Source organism: Capronia epimyces, assembly GCF_000585565.1.
Source record: "Capronia epimyces CBS 606.96 chromosome Unknown aczIQ-supercont1.5, whole genome shotgun sequence".
Taxonomy (NCBI): Eukaryota; Fungi; Ascomycota; class Eurotiomycetes; order Chaetothyriales; family Herpotrichiellaceae; genus Capronia; species Capronia epimyces.
Window position 1 is genome coordinate 1,637,945 of NW_006912908.1, and position 23,820 is coordinate 1,661,764.

Here is a 23,820-nt window from a genome sequence, read left to right on the forward strand (position 1 = left end):
TTTGCTGTGCCTGCTGCTGCTGGTTGGGCAGACAGGGCTCTAAGCAGTGTTTGGGCCCGGTACAGCCCGGGGCCGGGCATTGACACAGCCCCAAGTGGCCGTCGTTGACTGGCTGCCAGGGCTCTCTATATTCATTTGTCTGCCCAGCGGATTTCAGCCACCGCCGATGGCGTGCGAAATGATGCCATTTTCACCATCACTGCAGCCATTTGGCATCAGGCTCCAGCGCTAGTAGGGAAGTACGGATGCTGGTCCGGAGTACCGTGTACACCAGGCACCTACGACCTTCGTTGCAACCAAACAACACACTCCTCAGCCCGCTCTCTGCACTTCCGAAGCCCGTCACAGCTCGCCGGCACCGGGTGTTGATTCCGACCCCGCGCTGGGGTGGAGGGTGGTTAGACTGCGGACCATTCGAGTCCGTGACGAAATGGAATGAGCTGGGACACAAGGCGCAAGGCTGTCCGATTCTTGCTTCAACAGCAGAAGCAGACCCATCCTTCCAATAATTGCCGGCGATCAACAAGCAACAAGATGGCCAGATGAGCCTGACGCGGCCTGTGTGCCCTTTCGACTCGAATTTTTTTGGGAATTCCACACTTCCTCACCTGTCTCCGCCATGGCGCAATCTCCATATTCTGCTCATCAGTCTTCCGCCCGCTCCTCTCCTTCCCAGTCCCTGCACGCCACTAGTCCGCCGGGCTCAGTCGACACCCTTGTCTCGTACCTGGTCGCTTCCAAGCGTTCCTTGGGCAGCATTCATCTTGTCCATCGAGCCACAACCATCCTCTCCGAAGCACGTGCATCCGTCGAGTCGAGCACCGCGCTCCTCGCCAAAACAACCTATCTCCGTCGATCGTTGACCTCGCAGTTGAAACTATTACGTACTATTCAATTTGAGTTGGAAACAGCTGCCCAAGGGGTGCAACAGGAGTTCCAGGCCGTGGTCAAAGAGTTGGACGAGACCGGTGCAAGACTTCTAGAGTCGATCGACTTGCTGAGGGAGACAAAAGTCGAGGAGGCGTTCAAGTCCAGTGCCGAGTCAGAAGATGTCGCTGGCAAAGAGACTCTACACGACTTTGTCGATGACACAGGGGTCGAGAACATTAGGCAGGCCATGGAAGTGGCCATCGACAATGTCCAAAGTTCTCAGCATGAAATGAACCAGTCCATCCAGACCCTCGAGGAAGATTTGCAGTCAATCAATGAAGTGCTCAATAATAGGGTGGAAACCTCAGGCACTGAGAGCGAACTGCAGCAGCCTACCATACCTGACATCCTGCCCTTGTTAGAAAGTCATGCAAGAGAAATGGCCCAAGCGCTCGAAAGTCTCGTCAGACACTTCGACCTCTGCGCCACGGCGATAAAACACACCGAGGGTGGCGGCGAAGCTGTCGTCCAAACCATGAAAGGAGACGCCGAAGACCTCCCCGAAGCTGTCGGCATGGGCATGGATGAACTTCAGGCCCCGGCACAACCGATGAACGAAGAGGAACGTCTAGAGATGCTACAGGTACTAGAAAACGACGCCGCCGAGGTCGACGACGTGGTCATGGAGATCCAGGACCGCCATGCTGAGATGGAAATGCAGCTCGACAAGATCGCGCAATGGCGAGAACGACAAGAGAATGCCTATGCAGACGCTGCTACTGCCTTCACTCTGCTGGACAAGATCTCCGGACGACTGTCTGCCTACATAGCGGAATCTGCGCGCCATGCGATGAGATGGAGTGAGGAAAGGGCTAAGATCGACGACGGCATTGGTGGCATGGAAGAATTGTGTAATTACTACGCTAATTTCCTGCACGCATACGATGGTCTCATTATCGAGGTGGCCCGGCGTAGGACGGCCAAGAAGCAAATGGAGCGTATCGTGAATGACGCCCACACCCAACTCGAACAACTCTATGAGCAGGATCGCAAGTTGAGGTTGGAGTTCAAGAGCGATCTGGGAGAATACCTCCCTAGCGATATCTGGGATGGAGTGAACGCTCTGCCGCCCAGGTTTGCCATCAACCGGGCCGACGAGGAAGGCTTTGTTGCCAGTGTGCCTGAGCTGCCTAGGAAGACTGTCGAAGATGCCTTGAGGAGGTTGAAGGGCCGAAGGTAACGAGGGACCAAATCAAGTAAGTCTAGCATCAATAGAACGCATCTTTAGCCCTGTTAGCCTGTCTGTGGTTGCGAAATAGCGCATGACGCGAGTGAGGGTCGCATTGCCCATGTTCAGGGTACTCTTTGGATATCACGTGGATCTCAGCAGAAACGAGAGGTTGTGTGCAACCACGACCGTCGTCCTAGCTTCGTGCCGTCTCGTATCATCTCAAGTGTATTGTTTGGTGTCATCATCTCAAGGAAACGCAGTTGTGCAAGAACAGGCCAGAAGGCCAGCTGGGTGGGTTGGCTGCTTACCTGGATATGGTCCCTCATCGGGCGGCTGTTGGCGGTGAGAAGGAAGAAACAGTGGTGACGGCTGGAGGTGTCAAGCGGGGATTTAAAGCTGGAGCTGGAGCTGGAGCTGGAACTTGGCTTGTGCCTTGCATTGCCTCGCCAGCCATTGGAAATGGAATCCGCGCCAGTCCATACACTGACGCTTTTGATCTCCCGGGTCGTAGTCCTATCTGCGTATCCAGTATGCGTACATGCTCCTGCGTAATAGCACCGTTGTTGATGCAGAGACTCTATCGAGTTTCGCGGAGTCCAATGGCTAACCGGAGATCAATGCCGGTGCTGATACCGACACCTGTTTCACTACCAGTGCAGTGCTCGGCAAGAGAGCCATGCCTGCTTACCGCCTGGTCCGACCCGACTCCTTGACCAGCTTTTTCTTGACGCTCTTGGGCATCTTGGTGGCCCGCTTCTCGCGCTTCTCTTCCTTGACTTTGCGCTTGTGGTCGCGCTTCTCGTCCTTGTCCTGGAACCGCTTGCCGCGTGGCGGGCCGGAGTCGATCGAATCCTCGTAGTGCTCACCGTCAGACCCGGCGCTGGCACCGCCATCTGAGTCCGTATCCGAGGCGTCGGAGTCATGGTCTGGCAGAGGCACGCCCCCGTCTCCCTCGACTTCCTGACCTGAGGCTCGCGCCTGTCCGCTTGCTGAAGTGTTTGTGACGATCGAGTCTGATGTGGGCTCCGGCTTCTCGCCTTTCAAAGGTGCAAGAAGGTCTTTGTAAACCAGCGCATTGCGTCCGGTCACTTTGAGATTCTCGGCGTCGAGCTCTGCGTCGTAGACTTCATCCAACGTCTGCGGGATGTACTGCTTCCGGAACACCTCGGTCTCCACCTCGTCTTCTTCCTCGTCTATTCTCTCGGCGAGCAGTTTCTCGACCTCGACACGTAACGTGTCGACATCCAGCTCTGCGTCCTCGGCATGTTTCGTGATGAATTGGAACACCTTCTTGTCCGAAAGCACAGAAATGCCATGTCTCTTGAAGAAGTCGTTGACGTTCTTGATGTCCATGCGCAGGAAATCCAGGCTCCTCGGATGATCGGCTTCCACGCTCTGGCTGACGTCGATGATGTACGGCCGGTCCCTGTGCCAGAGGATATTGTACTCGCTCAAGTCGGCATGTACGAGCTTACATTGCTGCAACAAGATGCGCATGTATGCCAATAGCTCGATGTACACGCTGCGCCATCTCGAAACGGGGTCTTCATCGGTGAATTCAACGTCTTTGAGTCGAGGGGCGGCTTTTCCCTTGGAGTCACCGAGGAAAGTCATTGCAAGCACATGGCGCTTCAGGTAGAGCGGTTCGGGAGACGGAACACCAGCGGCGTGGATCCGTTTGAGGTTCCGCATCTCTTTCTCCGCCCACAGTTTCACCATGGACCGGTTGTCGCTCTTGTTGAATCCTTTCCGGAATCTGAATTCTCCAGTGACATACTTCTCGCGATCCTTGAACACGAGAATGCTGGTCTTGTACACTTTGATGGCCACATGCTTGTCGGGCGTGTCGAGGTCCTCAGAACTAGATAGGGCATGATAAACGTTCGCTTCTTTGCCGGTGGAGATCGTGCCGTTGATCTCTGACACGATTCCCGAGTTTATCATCTGAAACAGAATGCGTCTGGTCTTGGGGTCAAGCACTTGCTCGGTGGTGGCCCTGTCGCTTTTGTCTTTGTGGCGCTCGTCCCCTGAATCGCCTCGTCCGGATTTCTGATACTGGTCGTAATCCGATATATTTAGCTTGGCCAGCTTCTGGTGGCTCGCTTCGAATACTGGTTCAGGCGCTCGTTGGGGGTTCGACTTGGGATATTGCCATGCCGGCACTTTGGGGTCTGCACGGGCTTGGTTGAGTCGTTTCTGTCGGTTATATGATTTGGTGAGATCTGATGGATTCGATGAGGCCAGGTACTCTGGGTCGAAGAGTTGCCCATCTTCCGCATCGTCGTCAAGGGAAGAAGACGAGTATTCTTCATCTTCCGCTTCGTGAAGAGTCAAGCTCTCTTGTGGAAGGTCGCCTAGGTTCAGCCTCGTCTGGCTGCCGGATGAATCGTTGTCTAAGTATCCTCGATTGGGCACATATGTATGTGAGGGAGCCAGGCCGTCGGCAACGCCTCTAGACGTCTCCTCCGCCATATTGGATCTTTACCAGATACTACGATCCTCAGCGGGTCTGTTTGAAGCTGTTGGCTGAGCGGCAGATCGAGAGACGAATTTGTCCACGTCGCCACAGAAAAGTTTCGATGGGTTCAATATTGGGCATCGAGATTCCGGAGCCGTGATTGGGTGGACTATCCATGCACTGCGCACTACATTTATATGGCGGGGCATGAGACTTTGAAGCGCAGTTTCGACAAGTACGGAGTACTGTTGATTGCTTGTCGGCAAGATGAGATGTTCTTTCATGCTATACTAGGTAACTAGGTGCTAACTATGCTATACATGCATGCTTCATGTCCTCCCCAAACATACCTAGACCACCGCCGGTAAAACCACCTCCCCTAGTCGATTCCTTTCGGAACAAACCAGTCAGTGTCGGCGATCAGCCTCACCCGATGGAGATCCTTCTCGCGAATCCTCTCTTTGTCTGCAATATATTCTTCAATCCTCCTAGCTGCGTCCACATATCTGCCTGACAAGAAATCCAGCTGTCCGCTGGCGAGAGCCACCACCAGGCCGGCGGGCATCTGCGGGGTGTCCCACTGGGTGTCCTGGAAGAAATGTACTGCTGTCTTCGCCGACTTGTCCTCGCCGGGTGCTGTCTCGGACACATAGCTACCAGCCTTGACCTTCCCATCTGCCGCGTCGCGAAAGTCGCTGAAGAATCGAGTTTGAACCGCTCCCGGGTGGATGGCAAACGTCTTCACCCCGAGCTCTTTGTTTTCATTGTGAAGAGTTTCGGCCAGTCGAACCATACCTAGTTTCCCGATGGCATAGCTACTCATTCCCAAGCTCAAATGTGCAGCTGCACTCGATGTGAAAATGATCCTCCCTCCTCTCTCTCGTCGCATAACTGGGACCGCAGCTCGACTGAAGTTGAAGGCTCCTTGGAGCGAGACTGACACAGTGTCCCACCACAACTGAGGGTCCGACTCGTGAGTCGATAGCCATTGGGGCGGACGTCCGGCATTCATGAAAAGGACATCGACCTTGCCAAAGTCACGGTCGACCTCGTTGATGAATGATTGCACTTGGTCATAATCTTTGACATCGAAGGCGGCTGTTTTGGTCAGAAGATCTGGGTTGATAGTCTTGCAGATTCTGGCTGTCTCGTCAACTTCGGCGAGCTCCAGAGCCATCAAGCTGAGTGATTTGGCGGCAGTATGAGCGAAGAACTCGGCTGTGGCTCGTCCAATGCCACGACCCGCGCCAGCGATTACAACATGCTGATTTTGAAATGAGGCAGCGAGCTCTTTGTTCACCCGAGGATCCGTGGAATATTGGCAGTCATGCTGGTCGCCGAGAGAGCGCTCTCTCTGGATTTTGGGCTCGCCCATGATGTCCTGCGTGTGAAATCCAGGCTCCTCGGAGTGTTGCCCAAGGTCTACGGGCAAACAGCCTCGAGATATATCAATATGGGAGCAAAGATCCCCCACATGGAGACATAGGGGGTTCCTCGACCATGACATTGGTAGATGAATCAGTCCGGTCAGTATTGCGACGTCTATGCATTCGTTGACCGGTAGACGGGGGTGAGCCCATGAAGGGGGTGGGGGTAGATCTTGTGGGGTTGATGGGGTATAGATGGAGGTATCAACATGGGGTATGTGCGTGTGCTCTTTTGAACATATAGCTGACCAAGCATCGAGCTGTGCATGCTTTCCAACTTCAATACCTTGGATCTCGAACATGGGTTCAGCAATCACAGAGCATCGTCGGGTCATCGTGGTTGGGGCTGGCCCGGTCGGTTTGACAACGGCCACCAACCTAGCAAGGCTCGGAGTTTCTGTTCTGGTGCTTGAAAGACACCACGAAGTTGACCAATCTCCTCGTGCAGCTTCATACCAGCCTTGTGCTCAAGCCGAACTTCTCGAGACTGGGACTCTAGAAGATGTTAAAAAGGCCTCTATCATCAATGACGTGCTTTCATTCTGGATCAAGGGCCAAAGAGTTGCCCATGTCGAGAAACGAGAAGGGGGGAGCATCTTCCCGGCTGGCATTAATTGTCCCCAGCCAAAACTAGCAGAGATCCTCCTCCATCACTTGACAACGAAGTACAACTCGGATGTTAGGTTCAACCAGAAGGTGATTGAGATCGAACAGAATGCAGACGGCAGCCAGGTGTCGCTACTTGCGATTGACCCTGCGACTGATGAAGAGACAAAGTACACATGCGACTGGCTTGTCGGCGCAGATGGTGCAGGTTCTAGCGTGCGCAAATTGTCGAAGATTCCCTTTGAAGGGTTCTCCTGGCCAAAGGAAGATTTCGTCGCTACCAATTTGCGTTACGACTTCTTCCAGCATGGGTTCACCACGGCAAACTTCATCATGGACCCAGTCCACTGGGCTGTCGTCACCATCCTCGACAGCACCGGGCTCTGGCGCTGCGCGTTTGGAGTCCGGGCAGGTCTAACTAATGAAGAGATACAGGCTGAACTCGACCAGCATTACAAGCATATCTTCCCCGTGTGGCCGGTAGAATACGAGCTCGTCCAGTTGAACAAGTACAAACCACATCAGAGATGTGCCCAGACTTTCCGAAAAGGAAGGGTACTGTTGGTTGGAGATGCAGCACATGTAGGTAGTCGGCTACGCATATTTATGCATAGATCTCTCTCGAGCTGACCATTGCATCAGAGTAACAATCCCATTGGCGGTCTGGGGTTGACCACCGGACTCCTAGACGCCGGCCCTCTAGGACGGGCTTTGGGCGCGGTCATCTCAGGCCGAGCTCCAGAAGCCCTACTCGACATTTGGGCGAGCTCGAGGCGAGATAAATGGCTGAACTTCACCAATGCGTTCTCCATCGAAAATAAGAGGTTGATTCAAAGAGCTGGATATAGTGATGACCCGTTGGGGATATGGAAAATCGACGACGTTGCCAGGGACCACCAGATGGAGCAATGGCTTGCCACGGCCACCCCTGAGAAGGAGCAAGCCGACCTCAACCTTTACAAAGCCCTCGAGGATCCCCAAGCCCAGCTGTCTAGTCGAATGAAGCAATGGGAAATCACCATGGATCCGACATGGATGGCGGAGTATGAAGATCCCGAGCTCGTCAAGTACCGGATTTCCCTGAGGCCAATGGTCCTGTCGGCACCCAACTTGTGATTGCAATCAGAGAAAACTATCTGGTCACTGCAGAATTGGAGCCGTAAGAAAGACAATGACCTGGTCGGCCCGTTCCAACTCGGATGCATGGCGGCATATTCGGGACGGCAACCAGTGTCGATGGATCTAGAAACGACTCACTAACAGTGGTGAGCGCCCCATTGGACTCGACCAGGAGGAACTCGCTGAGGCGCCGTGGTCAATGCCCTGTAATTCATCAATGAGATCGGCATTTCAAATAACAGCTTCATCGAACTAGATAATTCCAAATCCCTGTCCGGCGTCAAACACCTTGCAATGCTCAGCTGCTTCTACAATCGGCGACATCATGCATCGAGCTCATTAGCCGCCATTTCCTCTGGATCATGGAACGGCTTCATGCCCATGGCTTCCCACCCACGCGCCACCTGCAGCTCTTCGGTCGTTGTCTGCTTGATGGACAAGTGCCTCCTGCCGAAATCGTCGATAAACGCAACACCCTTACCCTGTTGGGGAACATACAGTTTGTCAGTATAGCTCCTTCTGTGGTGATTGAGACATGCTCTACTTGCCAATCCCAGTGTTAAGTCAATGGAAACGTCTATCATGGTGGGTTTGTAATCCTTCAACGGAGTTTGCTTGATGGAGCGCACGATGTTGTCTGCGACGTGGAAACCCTGGAGAGACGCGGCGCGGCCCTGCTTTGGTCCAGAGATATCGAGGACGTCCCCAAGGGCGAATATTTGAGGAGAAGGTGAGTTCTTCAGTTGCAATGTTTTCTCGACAATGAGTCCGCCAGAGGGAGCCACCGAGGATGGCGAGAACTGCTTGACGAGGTCGGATTGTGCAGACTGTCCTGTGCATTTTATCTGTAAATAGCCCATGGTCAGTCCGGACTATGAGGTAGAAGCCGGCGAACAATCTTGCTCACCAGACGGTCACACCGCAGAGCCTTCCCGCTGCCTAAGGTGACTTGCTCAGGTGCTTCTGAGTCTAAGCCTGACACGACCCGCTCACCCAAGTACAGACTCACACCCATCTCCTCGAGGGCCTTCTTGGTAATCTCGTGGAGCGCTTCGCCAAAGTTGTTGAGGATATGGTCGCGAGAGTGGACCAATGTCACATGCTTGTCTGGGTGTCTGGTCTTGATGTCCCCAGCGACTTCGACCCCGGCTGCTCCGCCACCGACAACCACGATATCTTTGGCCGCTTCTATTTGTCGCCGCTGCTCTTGGAAGAACCGAATACAGTCGCTCTTCACGTCGGCGTCCAGCTTCGCTGGGTATCTAGCCTGCGAGCCTGTCGCAATGGCTAGGTACTCGTACTCGAAGGTTGTTTTGTCTTCCAAAGTAACCTTTAGCGGATCGATCGCAACAACATTTCCCTGCTTGAACAGATACACGCCTTGTGGCGCCGTTGAAAGTTGCCTCGGGAAGGGGATAAAGCATTTGTGGTCGTGACCTGAGACGACAGAAATCCGAGGGAAATTCCAGGTGAAATGGAAGTGCGATTTCTTCTCGATCAGAACGACTCTCCATCCCGTGGGGAGCGACTCAGCAAGGCCTTTGGCGAGATAGAAGCCACCGAAGGAGCCTCCCACAACCACCACATTTTTGGGACGGTCGACAGGGCTGTATGTCAGGCGATGGATCTTCGCAGTGAATATTTGCATCAGTCGCTGATAGGTTAGGGCAAAACCGAGGCTGACGATCTTGGGGATCAAAACCATCTGTTCGAAGATACTGGGCATCATGGGAGTGGGAAGAGATGGAAAGGAGACCAGGCCAGGGCAAGGAAAATCACATCTTATCTGATTTGGCTCTCAACTTGAGCCCTCCAGGTACTCTGTACGCTCAGGTCCGGTCTCGGAGCTGGCTCTGAGTCTTTTCACATTGTGCCCAAGTTGCAAGCATGGGACTTGTTTCGTGGCATCTAGGCACCGAGTACGGATACAGCGGTGTTCGGGGTTTAATAGGTTTCTTCTGAATTCGGCCGTAAGCATTCGGCGCCGATGATGACGGCCGGATATGACGGCCGATCATAACCACCGCAATTGTTTGCACTCTCTCTCGCGGCTTTTTGCTCGAAATTGACAAAAATAGTCCAGGTTGTCTAGATGGGCGGATGCCAGATGGCCGTCGTAGTGACCGGAGTGCTCGATATCCGTACTCGTCCTCGTCGGTGGTTCTGATTCTGGACGGGTCACCTGACGCTGCCATTATGTAATCACAAACACGACACGTGACGCGGCCTTAGGCCCTCTGCCAAGCCCCGTGATTGAACGCGGGCGCGTTCCCTGCCAGCGTTGGATCCAGCGATTCGCGTGTTTGGAGAGGAGGCTCGCTCGCTGCCACCACCACTCCAACGATCCATGGTTCATGGTTCATGATTTATGATTTGATGCGCACACTTCCCTCAAACCCTGGGTGAGCGATCGCCCAAACTCTACAAGATGCACATCAAGCAGATAAGCATCCAAGGCTTCAAGAGGTACGTCCCCCGCAACAACTGCTGTTACCTCGCCCTCTGACCTGGTCCTGTTCCTGGCAGCTACAAAAACCAGACCGTGGTCAATCCCTTCTCGCCCAAACTTAACGTCATTGTCGGTCGCAATGGCTCTGGAAAGAGCAACTTCTTCGCCGCGATTCGCTTCGTCCTCAGCGATGCCTACTCGCAGATGGGCCGCGAGGACAGACAACAACTCATCCACGTGGGTCCACCACACTTTGGCGCATGGAGAATCACATTATTGACAATGACTAGGAAGGGACGGGGTCGGCCGTGATGTCAGCGTATGTCGAGATAGTGTTCGACAACGCAGACGGTCGGTTTCCCACCGGAAATGACGAGCTGATACTGCGTCGGACCATTGGCCTGAAAAAGGACGAGTACTCGCTTGACCGCAAGAATGCAACGAAGCAGGATGTTATGCAGTTGCTGGAGAACGCCGGCTTTTCGCGTGCAAACCCATACTACATCGTGCCTCAAGGTCGCATCACCCGTCTGACGAATATGAAGGACTCAGAACGTCTCGATGTCTTGAAAAGCGTAGCCGGGACACAACAGTTCGTTATAAAGAAAGAAGAGTCTCTCAAGATCATGAGCGAGACCAACAGCAAGCTGGCTGCCATTGACCAGACCTTTGAGCAGATCAATGACCGACTTGCCGAACTCGAAGAAGAGCAGGAGGAACTACGGGACTTTCAAGAAAAGGACCGCGAGAAACGGGCATTGGAATATACCATTTTTCAGCGCGAACAAGAGGAAATTAACAAGGCGCTTGCAGATTTGGACGACAGAAGAGCGGGAGGCATCGACGACGCAGACGAGAATCGTGAGCGCTACGCCCAGTTTGAGGACGAGATGGCCAGGATCACTCAGCAGATGCAATTGCTGAACCAGCAAATCCACACTGCGCGACTCGAAAAGCAACAATTAGAGGACGAAAAGCGCGAGAAGGCCAAAGCACGAGCACAGGTCGAACTAGAGGAGAAAGACCTCGCGCAAGGGCAAGCTGCAGCAAACCGTGCGAAGGAGACCCATGATCGAGAGTTAAAACAAGTCCGATCACAGATCAAAGAGATCGAACAGGAGCTGCGCACCATCATCCCCCAGTTCGAAGCAGCGTGCGTCAAAGAGCAATCCGTCAAAGCCCGTCTGGACGACGCGGTCGCTACTCAACGACGTATATATGGCAAGCAGGGGCGGAATGCACGATTCAAGTCGAAGAAAGACCGGGACAACTGGCTACAGGCGCAAATCAGCGAAGCCTTTGAATCCTTGTCTCGTTTCAAAGCCACACGCATGCAGACGACGGAGGGCATCGTGGAGGATCAGAAGTTGATCGACAGTCTCGAAAAGGAGATTGAGAGTTTGCACCAGCAACTGACAGGCTCAGATGATTCACTTGACAAGGAGATCCAGGCGGCCAATGAGCGGAAGGAGAATCTTATGGATGAGCGAAAGATGCTGTGGCGCAGAGAGGCCCAGCTGGACTCCGAATACTCAACGGCCCAAGATGATCTGCGAAGGGCAGAACGAAGCCTGTCGCACATGATGGACGGGAACACCAGCCGCGGCCTAGATGCTGTACGGCGCATAAAGCAGCAGCACCAGCTCGACGGCTGCTACGGTACTCTGGCCGAACTGATTGATGTCCCCCAGCATCATACTGCGGTGGAGGTCACCGCTGGAGCCTCGTTATTTCACTATGTCGTGGACAATGATGACACTGCCACTCGAGTTATGGAGATCTTGAACCGCGAGCACGCTGGCCGTATCACCTTCATGCCGCTAAACCGGCTCAAACCCAAAACAGCCAATTTCCCAAACGCGCAGGATGCAAGGCCGCTGATGTCGCTGATCAAGTACGACCCAAAATTCGAGAAAGCTGTGCAGCAAGTGTTTGGCAAGGCAATCATTGCTCAGAATCTCAGCGTTGCAGCGCAGTACGCCAGAACCCATGGCCTGACCGCCGTAACACCCGAGGGTGATCGGTCCGATAAGAAGGGCGCATTGACGGGTGGCTATCATGACGTGCGTGCTTCCAGGCTGAAGGCCACCAAAGCAGTATTGGTCGCTCGGGAGGCTTTCGAAGCCATCAAAGCCGAGAGCAATGAGGTCAAGAGGAAAATCGAGAAAATGGATCAGACCATCACCAAATCCATGGGTGAGGTTCAGATACTAGAGCAGCGGAAGAATCAAGTCCACGGCAATCAGAGACTCCTCAGACAAGAGATCAAGAACAAGACGGACATGCTTCAGCATGCGAGAGAGGACTTGGAGTTGAAGCAGAAACAGGAGGCAGCCATTGCTGCCAACGTCAAAATCCTGACAGATCAGCAAAAAGACTACGAGGCCGAGTTGGCGTCGGACTTTAAGAAAGCTCTGACACCGGCCGAAGAGGCGCAGCTCGAAGGCCTCACCGGAACCATACAGAGTCTAAGGCGGGATCACAACGAGCTGTCGGCGGCTAGAGCGGAGATTGAAACCAGAAAGGCAGATCTAGAGGTCAGACTGAACACCAGTCTCAAACCTCAACTTGCCAGTCTTGACGCAGATGAAGTGGAGACCGAAGCCAATGTCTCTGCCACGCTGCGAGCCAAGAGAGCTGAGCTGGACCGATTAACGAAAGAGTTAAAGGTAATCCAAGACAATCTCAACGATCTGGAGGATCGGCTTGAAACATCTGCCACGCAGGTGGCCGAGCTCGAAGCACAAGCAGCCGAGACGAAGCGGCAGCAGGAAGAGCTGGCCAAGGCAATCGAACGACATCAACGGCGGCTGGAGAAGGCGGTCCAGAAAAAGGCAGCGCTGCTCGCTGCCAAACAGGAGACGATTGAGAATATCCGTGAGCTTGGGGCTATTCCAGAGGACCTGCGCAAAAAATACCAGTCGGCGGATTCCAACGTGATCGTCAAACGGCTGCAGAAAGCGAAAGAGACTCTGAAGAAATACAGCTCCGTGAACAAGCACGCCTTTGAACATTACCGCAAGTCGACCAAGCAGCGAGAAGAGTTGGAGGACAGGCGAAAAGATCTCGAAGCTGCGAGAGGAGCCATCCAGAACCTGATCGAAGTCCTCGACCAGAGGAAGGACGAGGCCATTCAGCGCACGTTCAAGCAAGTCAGCAAGGCCTTCTCCGAGATCTTCCAGAAACTGGTCCCGGCGGGGCGAGGCAGATTGATTATCCAGCGAAAGACGGACAAACGTTCGGCTGAGGATGACGAATCTGACGCCGAGCATGAGCCGGTGAACAAGAATGGAGTTGAAAACTACACTGGGATCGGGATCAGTGTCAGCTTCAACAGCAAGCACGATGACCAGCAGCGCATCCAGCAACTGAGTGGTGGGCAAAAGAGTAAGGGGGCATCCGGTCACCGGGTAGAAGGGTGATTGCTAACGTGCTTTTTCTTCACAGGTCTTTGCAGTCTTGCCCTGATATTCGCCATCCAAGCCACCGACCCGGCTCCGTTCTACATCTTTGACGAGATCGACGCCAATCTGGACGCGCAGTACCGTACTGCGGTTGCAGATCATCTCTTGTATCTTGCAAACCGAGCAGAGGAGGACCCAGCAGATGGTGATGAACGTCCACTAGGAGGACAGTTCATCTGCACGACTTTCCGGCCGGAAATGCTCAGGGTTGCCGACAAATGCTTTGGCGTACGATTCGCCAACAATGTCAGCACGATTCGGGAAGAGACGAAGGATAATGCCCTCGACTTTATAGAGTCCCAGACGCAGTAGGCGGCGACCCAGACAGCTTCTCACGGTGATGATAACGAGGCAGATGGGGTGGTACGTTCAATCTTCGACATGAGAGCTTTCTGATGCGCTATGTTGGACAAGTTACTGTATGCTTTTGACAACACTGTTGCGTGTTATGCCATGCTTTTGAGGCGGATCGTTCTGCCTACCATCACGTCTAGGGGAAATTTGTTCGAGAGCGGAAACCGTGTATGATATGATATTATGGAGTTACGAGCGTGATCGAAGAGAGTGTCCTGACCCAGACCATTCAGATGCTTTCCCAGTTGGCAGACTGCCTTGGACCTCCTTTCCTTACTCTGGTCTTTACAAGGGGTCTGGCGCAGCCATTCACCTATCCTCGTAGAAAGGTGAATGAATGAATGGTGGTATATTCGAGTACGGAGTACTGCTTCAATAGATAGTATTAAGCAAATCTCCAGCTCTACCGGACAAATATCTTTCTGATATATTGGATGTACTCTACGGCCTCCCGAGTGGAAATGATTGATTTTTTATTTACTTATTACATGCATCCTATATCTCGAGGTTATAGTAATCCGGTTGATAGGAAGCCGGAAGCCGGAAGCCGCCTCGTATCGACATGGACGCTAAGGCATGGCGCTTCATGCAAAGAACTGGTTCTGACCCCAAGGCAAGGCGCTTCATGCAAAGAACTGGTTCTTGGGCCGCGGAAGACCCAGATGTTCCCGCAAGGTGGTGCCCTCATAGTCGCGGCGGAAGATGCCACGGCGCTGCAGCTCGGGGACCAGGCGGTCGATGACGTCGTCCAGGCCCTGTGGCACAAAGGGAAAGACGACGGTGAAGCCATCAGCAGCGTCCTCAGCGAGCCAGGTGGCCATCTCGTCGGCAATGGACTCGGGGGTGCCGACAAAGGCCAGGCCGGAGTAGCCGCCGAAGCGCTGGGCGAGCTGGCGGACGGTCAGGCCCTCGTCCTGGGCGAGCTTGATGACGCCTTGCTGGCTGGTCTTGCTGGCGTTGGTTTCGGGGATGTCGTCGACGGGCAGCGGGCCGTCCGGGTCGAAGCCGGAGGCGTCGGCGCCCAGGGCGACGGACAGCGAGGCGATGGCGCTGTCGTAGTGGACCAGGCTGTCGAGCTGCAGGCGGCGGGCCTTGGCCTGGTCGACCGAGTCGGCGACGATGACCAGGGCGGCGGGCAGGATCTTGAGATGGTCGGGGTCGCGGCCAGCAGCTCGGGCGCGGCCCTTGATGTCGGCGTACAGGTCCCTGGCGGCGGCGCGGTCGCGCGGCGAGCAGAAGACGACTTCGGCCGTCTCGGCGGCCAGCTGGCGGCCGGGCTCGGACTGGCCGGCCTGGACGATGACGGGCCAGCCCTGGACGGGGCGGGCGATGTTGAGGGGGCCCTTGACCTTGAGGTCGGGGCCCTGGTGGTTCAGCACGTGCAGTTTCTCCGGGTCGAAGAAGACGCCGGAGTCGCGGTCGCGCACGAAGGCGTCGTCGGCGAAGCTGTCCCACAGGCCCGTGACGACGTCGTAGAACTCGCGGGCGCGCCGGTAGCGGTCGGCGTGCTCGACATGCTCGTCGCGCCCGAAGTTCTTGGCCGACTCCGGGTTGCCCGTGGTCACGATGTTCCACGCGGCCCGCCCGCCGCTGAGGTGGTCGAGCGACGCGAACCGCCGCGCGATGTGGTACGGCTCGTCGTACGTGGTCGACGCCGTCGCCGCCAGCCCGATCCGCTCCGTCACCTGCGACAGCGCCGACAGCAGCGTGAACGGCTCGAACGACGTCACCGTGTGGCTGCGCTTCAGCGCCTCCACAGGCATGTTCAGCACCGCCAGGTGGTCCGCCATGAAGAACGCGTCGAACTTGCCCTCCTCTAGCTTGCGGATGAACGTCTTCAGGTGCGCCAGGTTGAAGTTCGCGTCTGCGTACGCCCCCGGGTACCGCCACGCTCCCGTGTGCAGGCTGACCGGCCGCATGAACGCCGTGAGGTGGAGTTGCTTGCTTTTGCTTTTGCTTTCCGCCATGATGTCGACTCTTTAATCTTCACTTTCTGCCTGGCCAACTGGGTTGGTTGCTTGGTGGCTGGGAGGTGCTCACTCTTCTGTATAGTAGATGGTAGATGGTATGGCAGCCAACCTCCTGACGAGTACGTGTAGGTTTGCTCCGTCGTCTATGTAGTCCTTGGACTCGTAGCTCTGCGTCTGCCCTCCGCGACTTGATTACAAGTTGGACAGAGAGTATAAGAGCCATGATGACAAATGCCGTGAGCCGGCATGTGGTGGCATGTTTCCATGTTTCCTATCAGTGGCTCGGTATCGATGCTGCGATCACGACATCGACAGAGGCGGGGCTGCGGCTTGTCAGAGACTCGGAGAGACACCATCTCAACGGCTAATAAGACCACTCACAGTCCGGGCCTCCCCATTGGACAGACACCGCTCAGGAGGCTAAGCAGGGGTCCTAGGGCCTGCTCAGGGGGTTGGAAATAGCCCGCAGCCTTAAATACCCATCAGGCGCTACAGACTATGTGGGATATAGTAGGTATGTTATATACCTATATCAGCCGGCTTATAGCTACCACTTGATAAGTATAAGTACGGGCATGGGCCACCGCCACGTATTGTCAAGTGCTTATCTTTGCCTACATAAGCTGGTCCCTGTGATTTACTGCCGGCGGAGGGCACAGGATGTAGTAGTCTCTCAGTCTAGTTTGTCTGATGTTGATATTGATATCGTCTAGAGTCTTGGTTTATCTGCGTTGATCTATTTTGAAGAAGCCATCTATAGCTCAAGGACCCCGTAACGTCTCTCTAATGCATATCCTGCTCGGTTCTATTTTTCGTTGGTCAGCTCAACCGGAGCATCCGGTTGTCGTACAAGGCTGCCTGGCTGGGCCGCGATCGGAGGTAGTCCGGTCGCTACTGAAGACAAGCGACAATGGCGGCAATGGCAGTAAGTGTGTCGTTGGGGTCCCGTACCCGCACCGTCTTAAGGCCGATCTGCTTCGCTGGATAGTCGTTGCCGCCGGGGAAGATGGCGTCGCCAATAAACATCATCTGCTCGAGAGGGATGCCGCTGGCGTCGCGGAGTCGCTTCAGACCGTAGCCCTTATCGACGCCCTCCTTGGTGATGTCGATGGAGGTGGCGCCGCCCATGTTGATGGACAGACCGGGCAGACGTTTGTGCAGGTCTGCCTGGATGATCTTGCGTTTGGCGAAGTCCGGGTCCCAGTGCTCCTTCTCGGCGATAGGGGCCTGCTGACCCAGCGCGGAGAAGGTGATCTGACTGCCGCGGTCCTCGATTCGCTCACCCCAAGTTTGTTGGGGCTCAAAGCCGGTCGCTTCGAGCGACGCCTGGAAGGCGTCAATGATCTCCTCACGCACATCTTCGCTGAAAAGCTCGGCGTACACCACCCCCCACTCGCCGTTCCGGTGTGTGTAGAGCTTGGTGCCGGTCGTCGGCATAAGCCACAGCTTGGACAGGTCGGCGCGCGCCGGCAGACGGCTTGCGACCTGCTTTTGGAACTGTGGCCAGTCACCACCCGAGATGACGGCGACATGGGCGACAGACAGGAGGTCGGCAAGGGCCTCTGCCATGGAGTCTTTCAGTGGTTGCTTGCTCTCGGCGAGCGTTCCATCGAGGTCGAAGCCAACGAGAGAGATCATGGTAACTAGACCGACTACAAGAATGGAGATATGAAGGAGGAAAGAAAAGATGTGTGGCTACGGAGTATTACGGGAGAGACATATAGAGTACGTATCGTATCTGTACAGAGTAGAATACTCTGCCACTGCTGCTGCTGCTAGTCCTTTTCCGTCCACGCGTTCCACTCTACGCGTCCGTCGAGCCACCAACCGCCAACAAATCTGCCAAGATCCAACCAAGCACGTGGTGTCACGTGAGTATGTAAAGTTACATAACCTGGTAGGAGCCTGGCCGGTTTGATTGGTCAACGCGAGCGACGCACGTCTACCCACCTGGCCATTAGCCGATCTGGCATGGGTTGGTCTTGGACAGCATCACCAAGTATTGATACTAATACTCTGCGAGATAATCCATACCAGAGTAGGTATATGTGCCAAATACAATAGAAACTCCTAGATAAGGCTATAGAAGAGTCGAAGAGAGCGTGGAGTAGAACATCGGATCTCGACGACGTAGTACCAGTCAGTAGTAACGCGCCCACTCGACTCACTCAAAATTGCCAAGCCTGGCATCTGGCGCAGCGAAACTTTTTCAGCAGCAGATCGCACCCTCGATGTTTCTCTTTCTTCCCGCCTGGCGACAGCCAGCGACGGCATCCTACATTTCCTTTGTGTGTCTCTCCTCCTGTCCCGGCTGCCGACCATGAAGTACGTTCTTGTGTCCGGAGGCGTCATCTCCGGCATCGGGAAGGGTATGACCGCTTCCTCGACCGGTCTGCTGCTGAAAAGTCTGGGCCTGAAGATATGTCAACCGGTTGGAAATCTCTGCGGCTAGGCTGACTCGCACAGAACACTACCGCCATCAAGATCGACCCCTATCTAAACATCGATGCCGGGCTTATGAAGCCGACCGAGTTCGTCTGCCCACACCCCCCCGTCTTGGAGAGCGTTGTTCGTCTAACCTGGTCAGGCACGGCGAGTGCTTCGTGCTCGACGATGGCGGCGAGGTCGATCTGGACCTGGGAAACTACGAACGCTATCTCAACATCACCTTGACTCGAGAGAACAGCATCACGACGGGAAAGGTGTATCAACATGTCATTGAACGGGAAAGAAGAGGAGACTATCTTGGAAAGACGGTACAGGTGGTCCCCCACCTGACAAATGCAATCCAGGACTGGATTGAGAGGGTTGCGCGGATCCCGGTCGATGATTCCAACGAAGAGCCCGACGTTTGTATCATCGAGCTCGGCGGTACAGTCGGTGACATTGAGAGTGGACCGTTTATCGAAGCCTTGGTGCAACTTCGAAGAAGAGCCGGTCCACACAATTTCTGCCAGATTCATCTCTCTTGGGTGTTCATGATCAACGAGGAGCAGAAGACTAAGCCCACACAGGCAGCCTTCGCGGATGCACGCAAAGCTGGTTTTGCGCCTGATCTGGTATCCAACCCGACCGGCATTGCATGCGGGATAGCGACTAACAGATGTTCAGATCGCCTGTCGTTGCGAGGACCCGCTCGCTGACGCGACCATCCGAAAAATCTCGGAGAACTGCCATATCGCCCAAAGTCAGATCATTAGCGTACACAACGTCGAATCGACTTATCGCGTTCCCATGCTCCTGGAGCAACAAGGCCTGCTCACCGTACTCAAGAGACTCTTCGACCTTGAATCCTACCCCATCTCCAAACCGTTGAAGGAAAAAGGCGAACGGCTGTGGAAGGACTGGAAAGCCCTGACAACGTCACAGAACCGGTTTCTAGAATCCGAAATAGTCACCATTGCTTTAGTGGGCAAATACATCAGCCTCCACGACTCCTATTTGTCGGTCATCAAATCTCTCGAACACAGCGCCATGGCTTGCCACCGCAAGCTGGATATTGTTTGGATTGACGCGAGTGACCTAGAAAAGGCAACTATGGAGTCCTCTCCGAAATCCTATCACAAGGCATGGCACCAACTGTGCACAGCTGATGGTGTCCTGGTCCCTGGTGGATTTGGCCATCGTGGCACAGAAGGTATGATCGCCGCGGCGAACTGGGCGCGCACCAAACCAAAACCCTACCTGGGTATCTGCCTCGGCATGCAGATTGCCGTCATCGAATATGCTCGCAATGTGTGCGGACTTGGCGAAGCACACTCTGTCGAGTTGGATGCACGTACCCCAGATCCCGTGGTCATCTTCATGCCGGAGATTGACAAGACGACGATGGGTGGGAACATGCGGTTGGGTCTCAGACCAACACTTTTCCAGGAGGGCAGCGAGTGGTCCCGGCTGCGAAAATTATACAACAATGCCCCGAGCGTCCACGAGCGACACCGCCACAGATACGAAGTCAACCCTGAATACGTCGAGCGCCTCTCGGAGGCAGGCATGTCGTTCATCGGCAAAGACGACAAAGGGGAACGGATGGAGATCGTTGAGCTCAAAGACCATCCCTTCTTCGTTGGCGTCCAATTTCATCCCGAGTACCTGAGCAGGGTGCTTCAACCGAGCCCGCCGTACTTGGGTTTCGTCGCGGCAAGTGCAGGCCTCTTGGAGCAGGCTACTGCTGCAGTGGCACGCAAAGCCCAGCAGGTCGCAGGGGCTGGCGGCTATACCGACGTCACCAGTGTCTTGGCCAGTGAGCTGCACAAAGTCTCCCTTCCCGGATCAGGCTCTGGATTTTAGGATTGTTTCCCCCCACTGTTGTTGGGTTGGTTGCGATTTAGAATGCATGGGGATTTTGGGTTGGGTACTATGAAGTGATTGGAGATCGCGCAGACTCCCTTCCCTCGCCGTGATGTACGAAGGCGTTTTGTCAACATGTCTTTGCAAGATATCATCCAACGACGAGACTGTCGATATGGTTGTCTGATCAGGATAAGGACACATGTAGATGCACCAGGCCTATGATATGACAGATCACGGAGTTTATAGAACATGACGTACGATTGAATATTCCCGGGTCCTGTAAAGATCTGTCTCTAGCTTCCTGGAAATGGGACTATGTATACTGTAGTGTATAGCCTCAGAGCTAATGGCGAATCTGCGTTGATTTTCATACTGTAGTCGGTCTTTGTTTGCCTTGTAGTCGATCTTCGCTCCACCGACTCCTTTGGACCGCGAAGGCCAGCAAAGACTACTAGTGTACGTGGTGATCGTAGTAGAGGAGAGCACGAGTCTCCCGTCCGACCAGTCAGTCGGACCGACTGGCAGCAACATGCACACTCCCAGGCTCGTGGCCATCAAATGCCTTGCCGGCGACTCTGTGCGTGGTTGTCGTGCGCTCCACGTCAATGTCGATAAGCTCGGCATCTCCATGGCGAGCGGCCATGACAGCACGACGACGAGGGTCATCGTCTTCTTCGGTCTCTGTCTCCACCTCTGCCACTCCATTGTCTCCGTCAGGTCGGGACGAGCGGGAACGGGAGAGGGAAAGGGAGTGGGGATTCCGGGCTTGACTTGATTTCATCTTCTCTCTCTCGGCGTCGACCCACCTTCTCCACGGCTTGTAGCACAGCACGCTGAGGCCGCCGAAAACGAGGAAGCTGCCGCAGATGGCGCCGCCGATGACTTCGTAGTATTCGCCGGCAGTCTCGACGCCGTCCCAGAACTTGCCGGTCGGGGACGCCACATTGAGGATCAGCGACAGGAGCTGTATGACACCAATGATGATGGCGCACATGACCGTCAGCGTCGTCAGCACGATCGAGTAGTACAGAAAAGTCAGGGGGTCTTTGACACGAGCGGCCGGCGTGGTTGTGGATGCGGGTATGGTCGAGTGCGTCTGGCCTTCAATATCCTCGAGGATCAATGGTTCGGCAGTGTCTGCATAGATCTGCTGGTCAACTTGTTGCTGGTGGTGGTGATGGTGCTGCTGACCCTGGTCATCGTCTTGACCGAGGTTCGGATTCTGGTTCTGGGCTTGACCTGCATCTTGGTTTTGATCTTTCTTGGCGTCGTCGTCGTCGTCGCCACCCATGCCCATAGGCGCGACGTAGAGGCTCATCATCAGCGCACCGTCTGTGGTGTCGACGAGACACATGCCGGCTGTGAACAAAACGGGGAAAACCAAAATCAACCACATACTGGTGCCTCGGGCACCTTGGATGCTGCTGATGCCCAACAGGGCGATCTCGGAACTGGTGTCGAAGCCGAGGCCGAAGAGGACGCCAAGCGGGTACATTTTCCAAGGTCGATCGATGAGTCTGAACATCTTCTTCAGGGCGCGGAACAAACAGCCGCCGCCCTGGACGTTCCAGGCCTCGGCAGCCTCCTGGTCTGGCTGCATACGGATGACTTTCTTTATCTGCACGACCAGCTTGTAGAGAATATACATGTTCATGAGGCCCAGCAAGATGAGGAACGCCGCGGACACGGAGGTGCCGATGATGCCGCCGACGGTGCCGAAGCTGTCGAAGCGGCTGGACACGCCGGCTGCGGTGGCCGCCACCACGATCGAAGTCACCACCACGATGGTGCTGTGTCCGAGGCTGAAGAACGTACCCACCGTGACGGGTCGCTGGCCTGTGGCGATCAGACGCCGCGTCATCAGGTCGATAGCCGAGATGTGGTCGGCGTCAAGAGCGTGACGGAGTCCCAGCGTGTACGCCAGCGCGGCCGTCGACAGCAGATGGGTATGTGACGCGAGGATCAGCCCGCATATTGCCCAGACTACCAGGTTGACGAGGATGAGAAGGGCGATGACCAAGATGGCGGCCAACGGCACTTTTCGCACGTACGGGATCCGACCGTGCACCTGCAACAGCTGTTGGTGAGTTTGTCGTCGAAGGCGCCGCAATCGCTGCAGCCGCCATTTGGAGACCGTCTCATCTGCTGCCAGAGGCGCGCTTTGGTCCATGTCAGGCCAACGGCGGGGCCGGGGTGGCTGTGGTTTGCTCTGGCTGTCGCTCTCGCTGAATCTTCTATCGCCAACAGCCTCGTCGACCTTCAGTAGCTTGTGCGCCTCTCGGTCAGGCGAAAGACCACGATCACCGCCACCGCCACAGGTTGGATAGAGGGGAACAGAAGGGAATGTCAGTGAAGAGGTCCAGCAGAAGACTTCTTATGAGCTGCGCTCGGTGGTCGTCGAATACCAGCCAATCACGGCAAGAATTGACTGTCAAGCGTCGAGTGAAAGGCGGGGGCGATAACGATAAGACAATAGACAATATATACGATATACGTAATTACTCCTTACACCTTACACATACAGAGTAGCAGCAATTACCAACATACCTAAGGTAGGTATTAATACAGAACACGCAGTGCAGAGTACAGACTACTAACGTACAAGGGCTTTGCCAGGGTGCCTAAGCCTCTTCATCCACTACATACCATGAGGCGACATCCTGATCATGTCCGCGCCGACATCAACACTACTATTATGGGAAGAGGGGGAAATGGCACTCCAACGCACAGTTGGAAAGAAAAAACACCCCTATATGGCAGCGACAGCCTTCTTAGTGGAACTCAGTGCCGAGGATAGGGGGTTTTCTGCTTTGCGAGCTGCCGCTCTTCAAAGGATGAGCAACTTGACATCCTGTTTCATGCTGGTCCAGATGTGAAGCCGTCGCTTGTATATCGGAATACGATGGCTATACGGAGGGCTACAACTGTCCGCTCTGCAGGCAACGGCTGCCCGAACAACTCAACTCCCCGCTGGCAACCTTCTCCTGTTCCTTCTTGGGGCGACACTCCTGGCTTGACCATTCATTCTGTTGCGCATCACTCCAGAGGCCTGCATGCGGGATCACCTCGAGACATGGAAGAGGGTCAGTCAGGTTCAGCGTGCAGAGCAGACCCGATGGAAGCCTGTGTTGAGTCACACGACTGGCCCTGGCTCTCCTGGCTCTGCCGGATCGGTGTGCTCTTGACATCCATGAAAGCCACAGAACACGACGATTTTGCCATATCTGTCTGCTATTTGGTCCCCCCATCGCCATTGAGATCTTCCTTGTCAATGCTTTCCTCTTCCTCGTCAGTATTGCCTTGCTCGTCATCATAATCCTCCTCGTCAACACCTTCCTCTTCCTCGCTCAAGTGGTAAACAGCCCCTTTGTCCCGGAGCATCTGCACGATCTTCTCGTGGCCCCCAGCTGACGCTGCCTGTAGTGCATTTCCAAATTCTCCTCCTTGAGCGTTGACCTCTGCTCCGTTGTCCAGTAACATCTGCACGATCTTCTCGTGGCCTCTAGCTGACGCTGCCCGTAGTGCATTTCCAAATACTTCTCCTTGAGCGTTAACCTCTGCTTCGTTGTCGAGGAGTAT

The 23,820-nt window shown here is 54.8% G+C and overlaps 11 protein-coding genes across 11 annotated transcripts in view; 4 read left to right on the forward strand and 7 right to left on the reverse strand.

Moving 5' to 3' along the window:
- Positions 1 to 619: 619 nt before the first annotated feature.
- Positions 620 to 2,110, forward strand: A1O3_06539 (uncharacterized protein; the record flags this gene model as incomplete). Its single annotated transcript, XM_007736657.1, has 1 exon — positions 620 to 2,110. The coding sequence occupies one exon, from the start codon at positions 620 to 622 to the stop codon at positions 2,108 to 2,110; it is 1,491 nt and encodes a 496-aa protein (XP_007734847.1).
- A 675-nt stretch (positions 2,111 to 2,785) lies between these two features.
- Positions 2,786 to 4,573, reverse strand: A1O3_06540 (Atypical/RIO/RIO1 protein kinase; the record flags this gene model as incomplete). The annotated part of the gene is made up of 1 exon (XM_007736658.1): positions 2,786 to 4,573. The coding sequence occupies one exon, from the start codon at positions 4,571 to 4,573 to the stop codon at positions 2,786 to 2,788; it is 1,788 nt and encodes a 595-aa protein (XP_007734848.1).
- A 365-nt stretch (positions 4,574 to 4,938) lies between these two features.
- On the reverse strand, positions 4,939 to 5,934 carry A1O3_06541 (uncharacterized protein; the record flags this gene model as incomplete). Its single annotated transcript, XM_007736659.1, has 1 exon — positions 4,939 to 5,934. The coding sequence occupies one exon, from the start codon at positions 5,932 to 5,934 to the stop codon at positions 4,939 to 4,941; it is 996 nt and encodes a 331-aa protein (XP_007734849.1).
- A 352-nt stretch (positions 5,935 to 6,286) lies between these two features.
- On the forward strand, positions 6,287 to 7,708 carry A1O3_06542 (uncharacterized protein; the record flags this gene model as incomplete). Its single annotated transcript, XM_007736660.1, has 2 exons — positions 6,287 to 7,174; positions 7,235 to 7,708. The coding sequence occupies 2 exons, from the start codon at positions 6,287 to 6,289 to the stop codon at positions 7,706 to 7,708; spliced, it is 1,362 nt and encodes a 453-aa protein (XP_007734850.1).
- A 326-nt stretch (positions 7,709 to 8,034) lies between these two features.
- Positions 8,035 to 9,437, reverse strand: A1O3_06543 (uncharacterized protein; the record flags this gene model as incomplete). Its single annotated transcript, XM_007736661.1, has 2 exons — positions 8,035 to 8,556; positions 8,619 to 9,437. The coding sequence occupies 2 exons, from the start codon at positions 9,435 to 9,437 to the stop codon at positions 8,035 to 8,037; spliced, it is 1,341 nt and encodes a 446-aa protein (XP_007734851.1).
- Positions 9,438 to 10,139: 702 nt separating this feature from the next.
- A1O3_06544 (structural maintenance-chromosome 3 (chondroitin sulfate proteoglycan 6)) lies at positions 10,140 to 13,936 on the forward strand (the record flags this gene model as incomplete). Its single annotated transcript, XM_007736662.1, has 4 exons — positions 10,140 to 10,177; positions 10,238 to 10,397; positions 10,451 to 13,547; positions 13,608 to 13,936. 4 exons carry the CDS (start codon positions 10,140 to 10,142, stop codon positions 13,934 to 13,936), a joined length of 3,624 nt encoding a protein of 1,207 aa, XP_007734852.1.
- A 665-nt stretch (positions 13,937 to 14,601) lies between these two features.
- On the reverse strand, positions 14,602 to 15,945 carry A1O3_06545 (alkanesulfonate monooxygenase; the record flags this gene model as incomplete). The annotated part of the gene is made up of 1 exon (XM_007736663.1): positions 14,602 to 15,945. One exon carries the CDS (start codon positions 15,943 to 15,945, stop codon positions 14,602 to 14,604), a length of 1,344 nt encoding a protein of 447 aa, XP_007734853.1.
- Positions 15,946 to 16,839: 894 nt separating this feature from the next.
- Positions 16,840 to 17,586, reverse strand: A1O3_06546 (eukaryotic phosphomannomutase; the record flags this gene model as incomplete). The annotated part of the gene is made up of 1 exon (XM_007736664.1): positions 16,840 to 17,586. One exon carries the CDS (start codon positions 17,584 to 17,586, stop codon positions 16,840 to 16,842), a length of 747 nt encoding a protein of 248 aa, XP_007734854.1.
- Positions 17,587 to 18,268: 682 nt separating this feature from the next.
- On the forward strand, positions 18,269 to 20,238 carry A1O3_06547 (CTP synthase; the record flags this gene model as incomplete). Its single annotated transcript, XM_007736665.1, has 4 exons — positions 18,269 to 18,379; positions 18,415 to 18,479; positions 18,536 to 19,007; positions 19,060 to 20,238. The coding sequence occupies 4 exons, from the start codon at positions 18,269 to 18,271 to the stop codon at positions 20,236 to 20,238; spliced, it is 1,827 nt and encodes a 608-aa protein (XP_007734855.1).
- A 508-nt stretch (positions 20,239 to 20,746) lies between these two features.
- Positions 20,747 to 22,411, reverse strand: A1O3_06548 (high-affinity nickel-transporter; the record flags this gene model as incomplete). The annotated part of the gene is made up of 1 exon (XM_007736666.1): positions 20,747 to 22,411. The coding sequence occupies one exon, from the start codon at positions 22,409 to 22,411 to the stop codon at positions 20,747 to 20,749; it is 1,665 nt and encodes a 554-aa protein (XP_007734856.1).
- A 1,061-nt stretch (positions 22,412 to 23,472) lies between these two features.
- The window catches only part of A1O3_06549 (uncharacterized protein), a gene marked incomplete at both ends in the record, with an annotated part of 3,852 nt that continues 3,504 nt past the window's right edge, over positions 23,473 to 23,820 (reverse strand). Inside the window, one exon of the mRNA XM_007736667.1 lies at positions 23,473 to 23,798. Coding sequence (XP_007734857.1) covers positions 23,473 to 23,798 — 326 coding nt within the window. The remainder of the gene's footprint in view (positions 23,799 to 23,820) is intronic.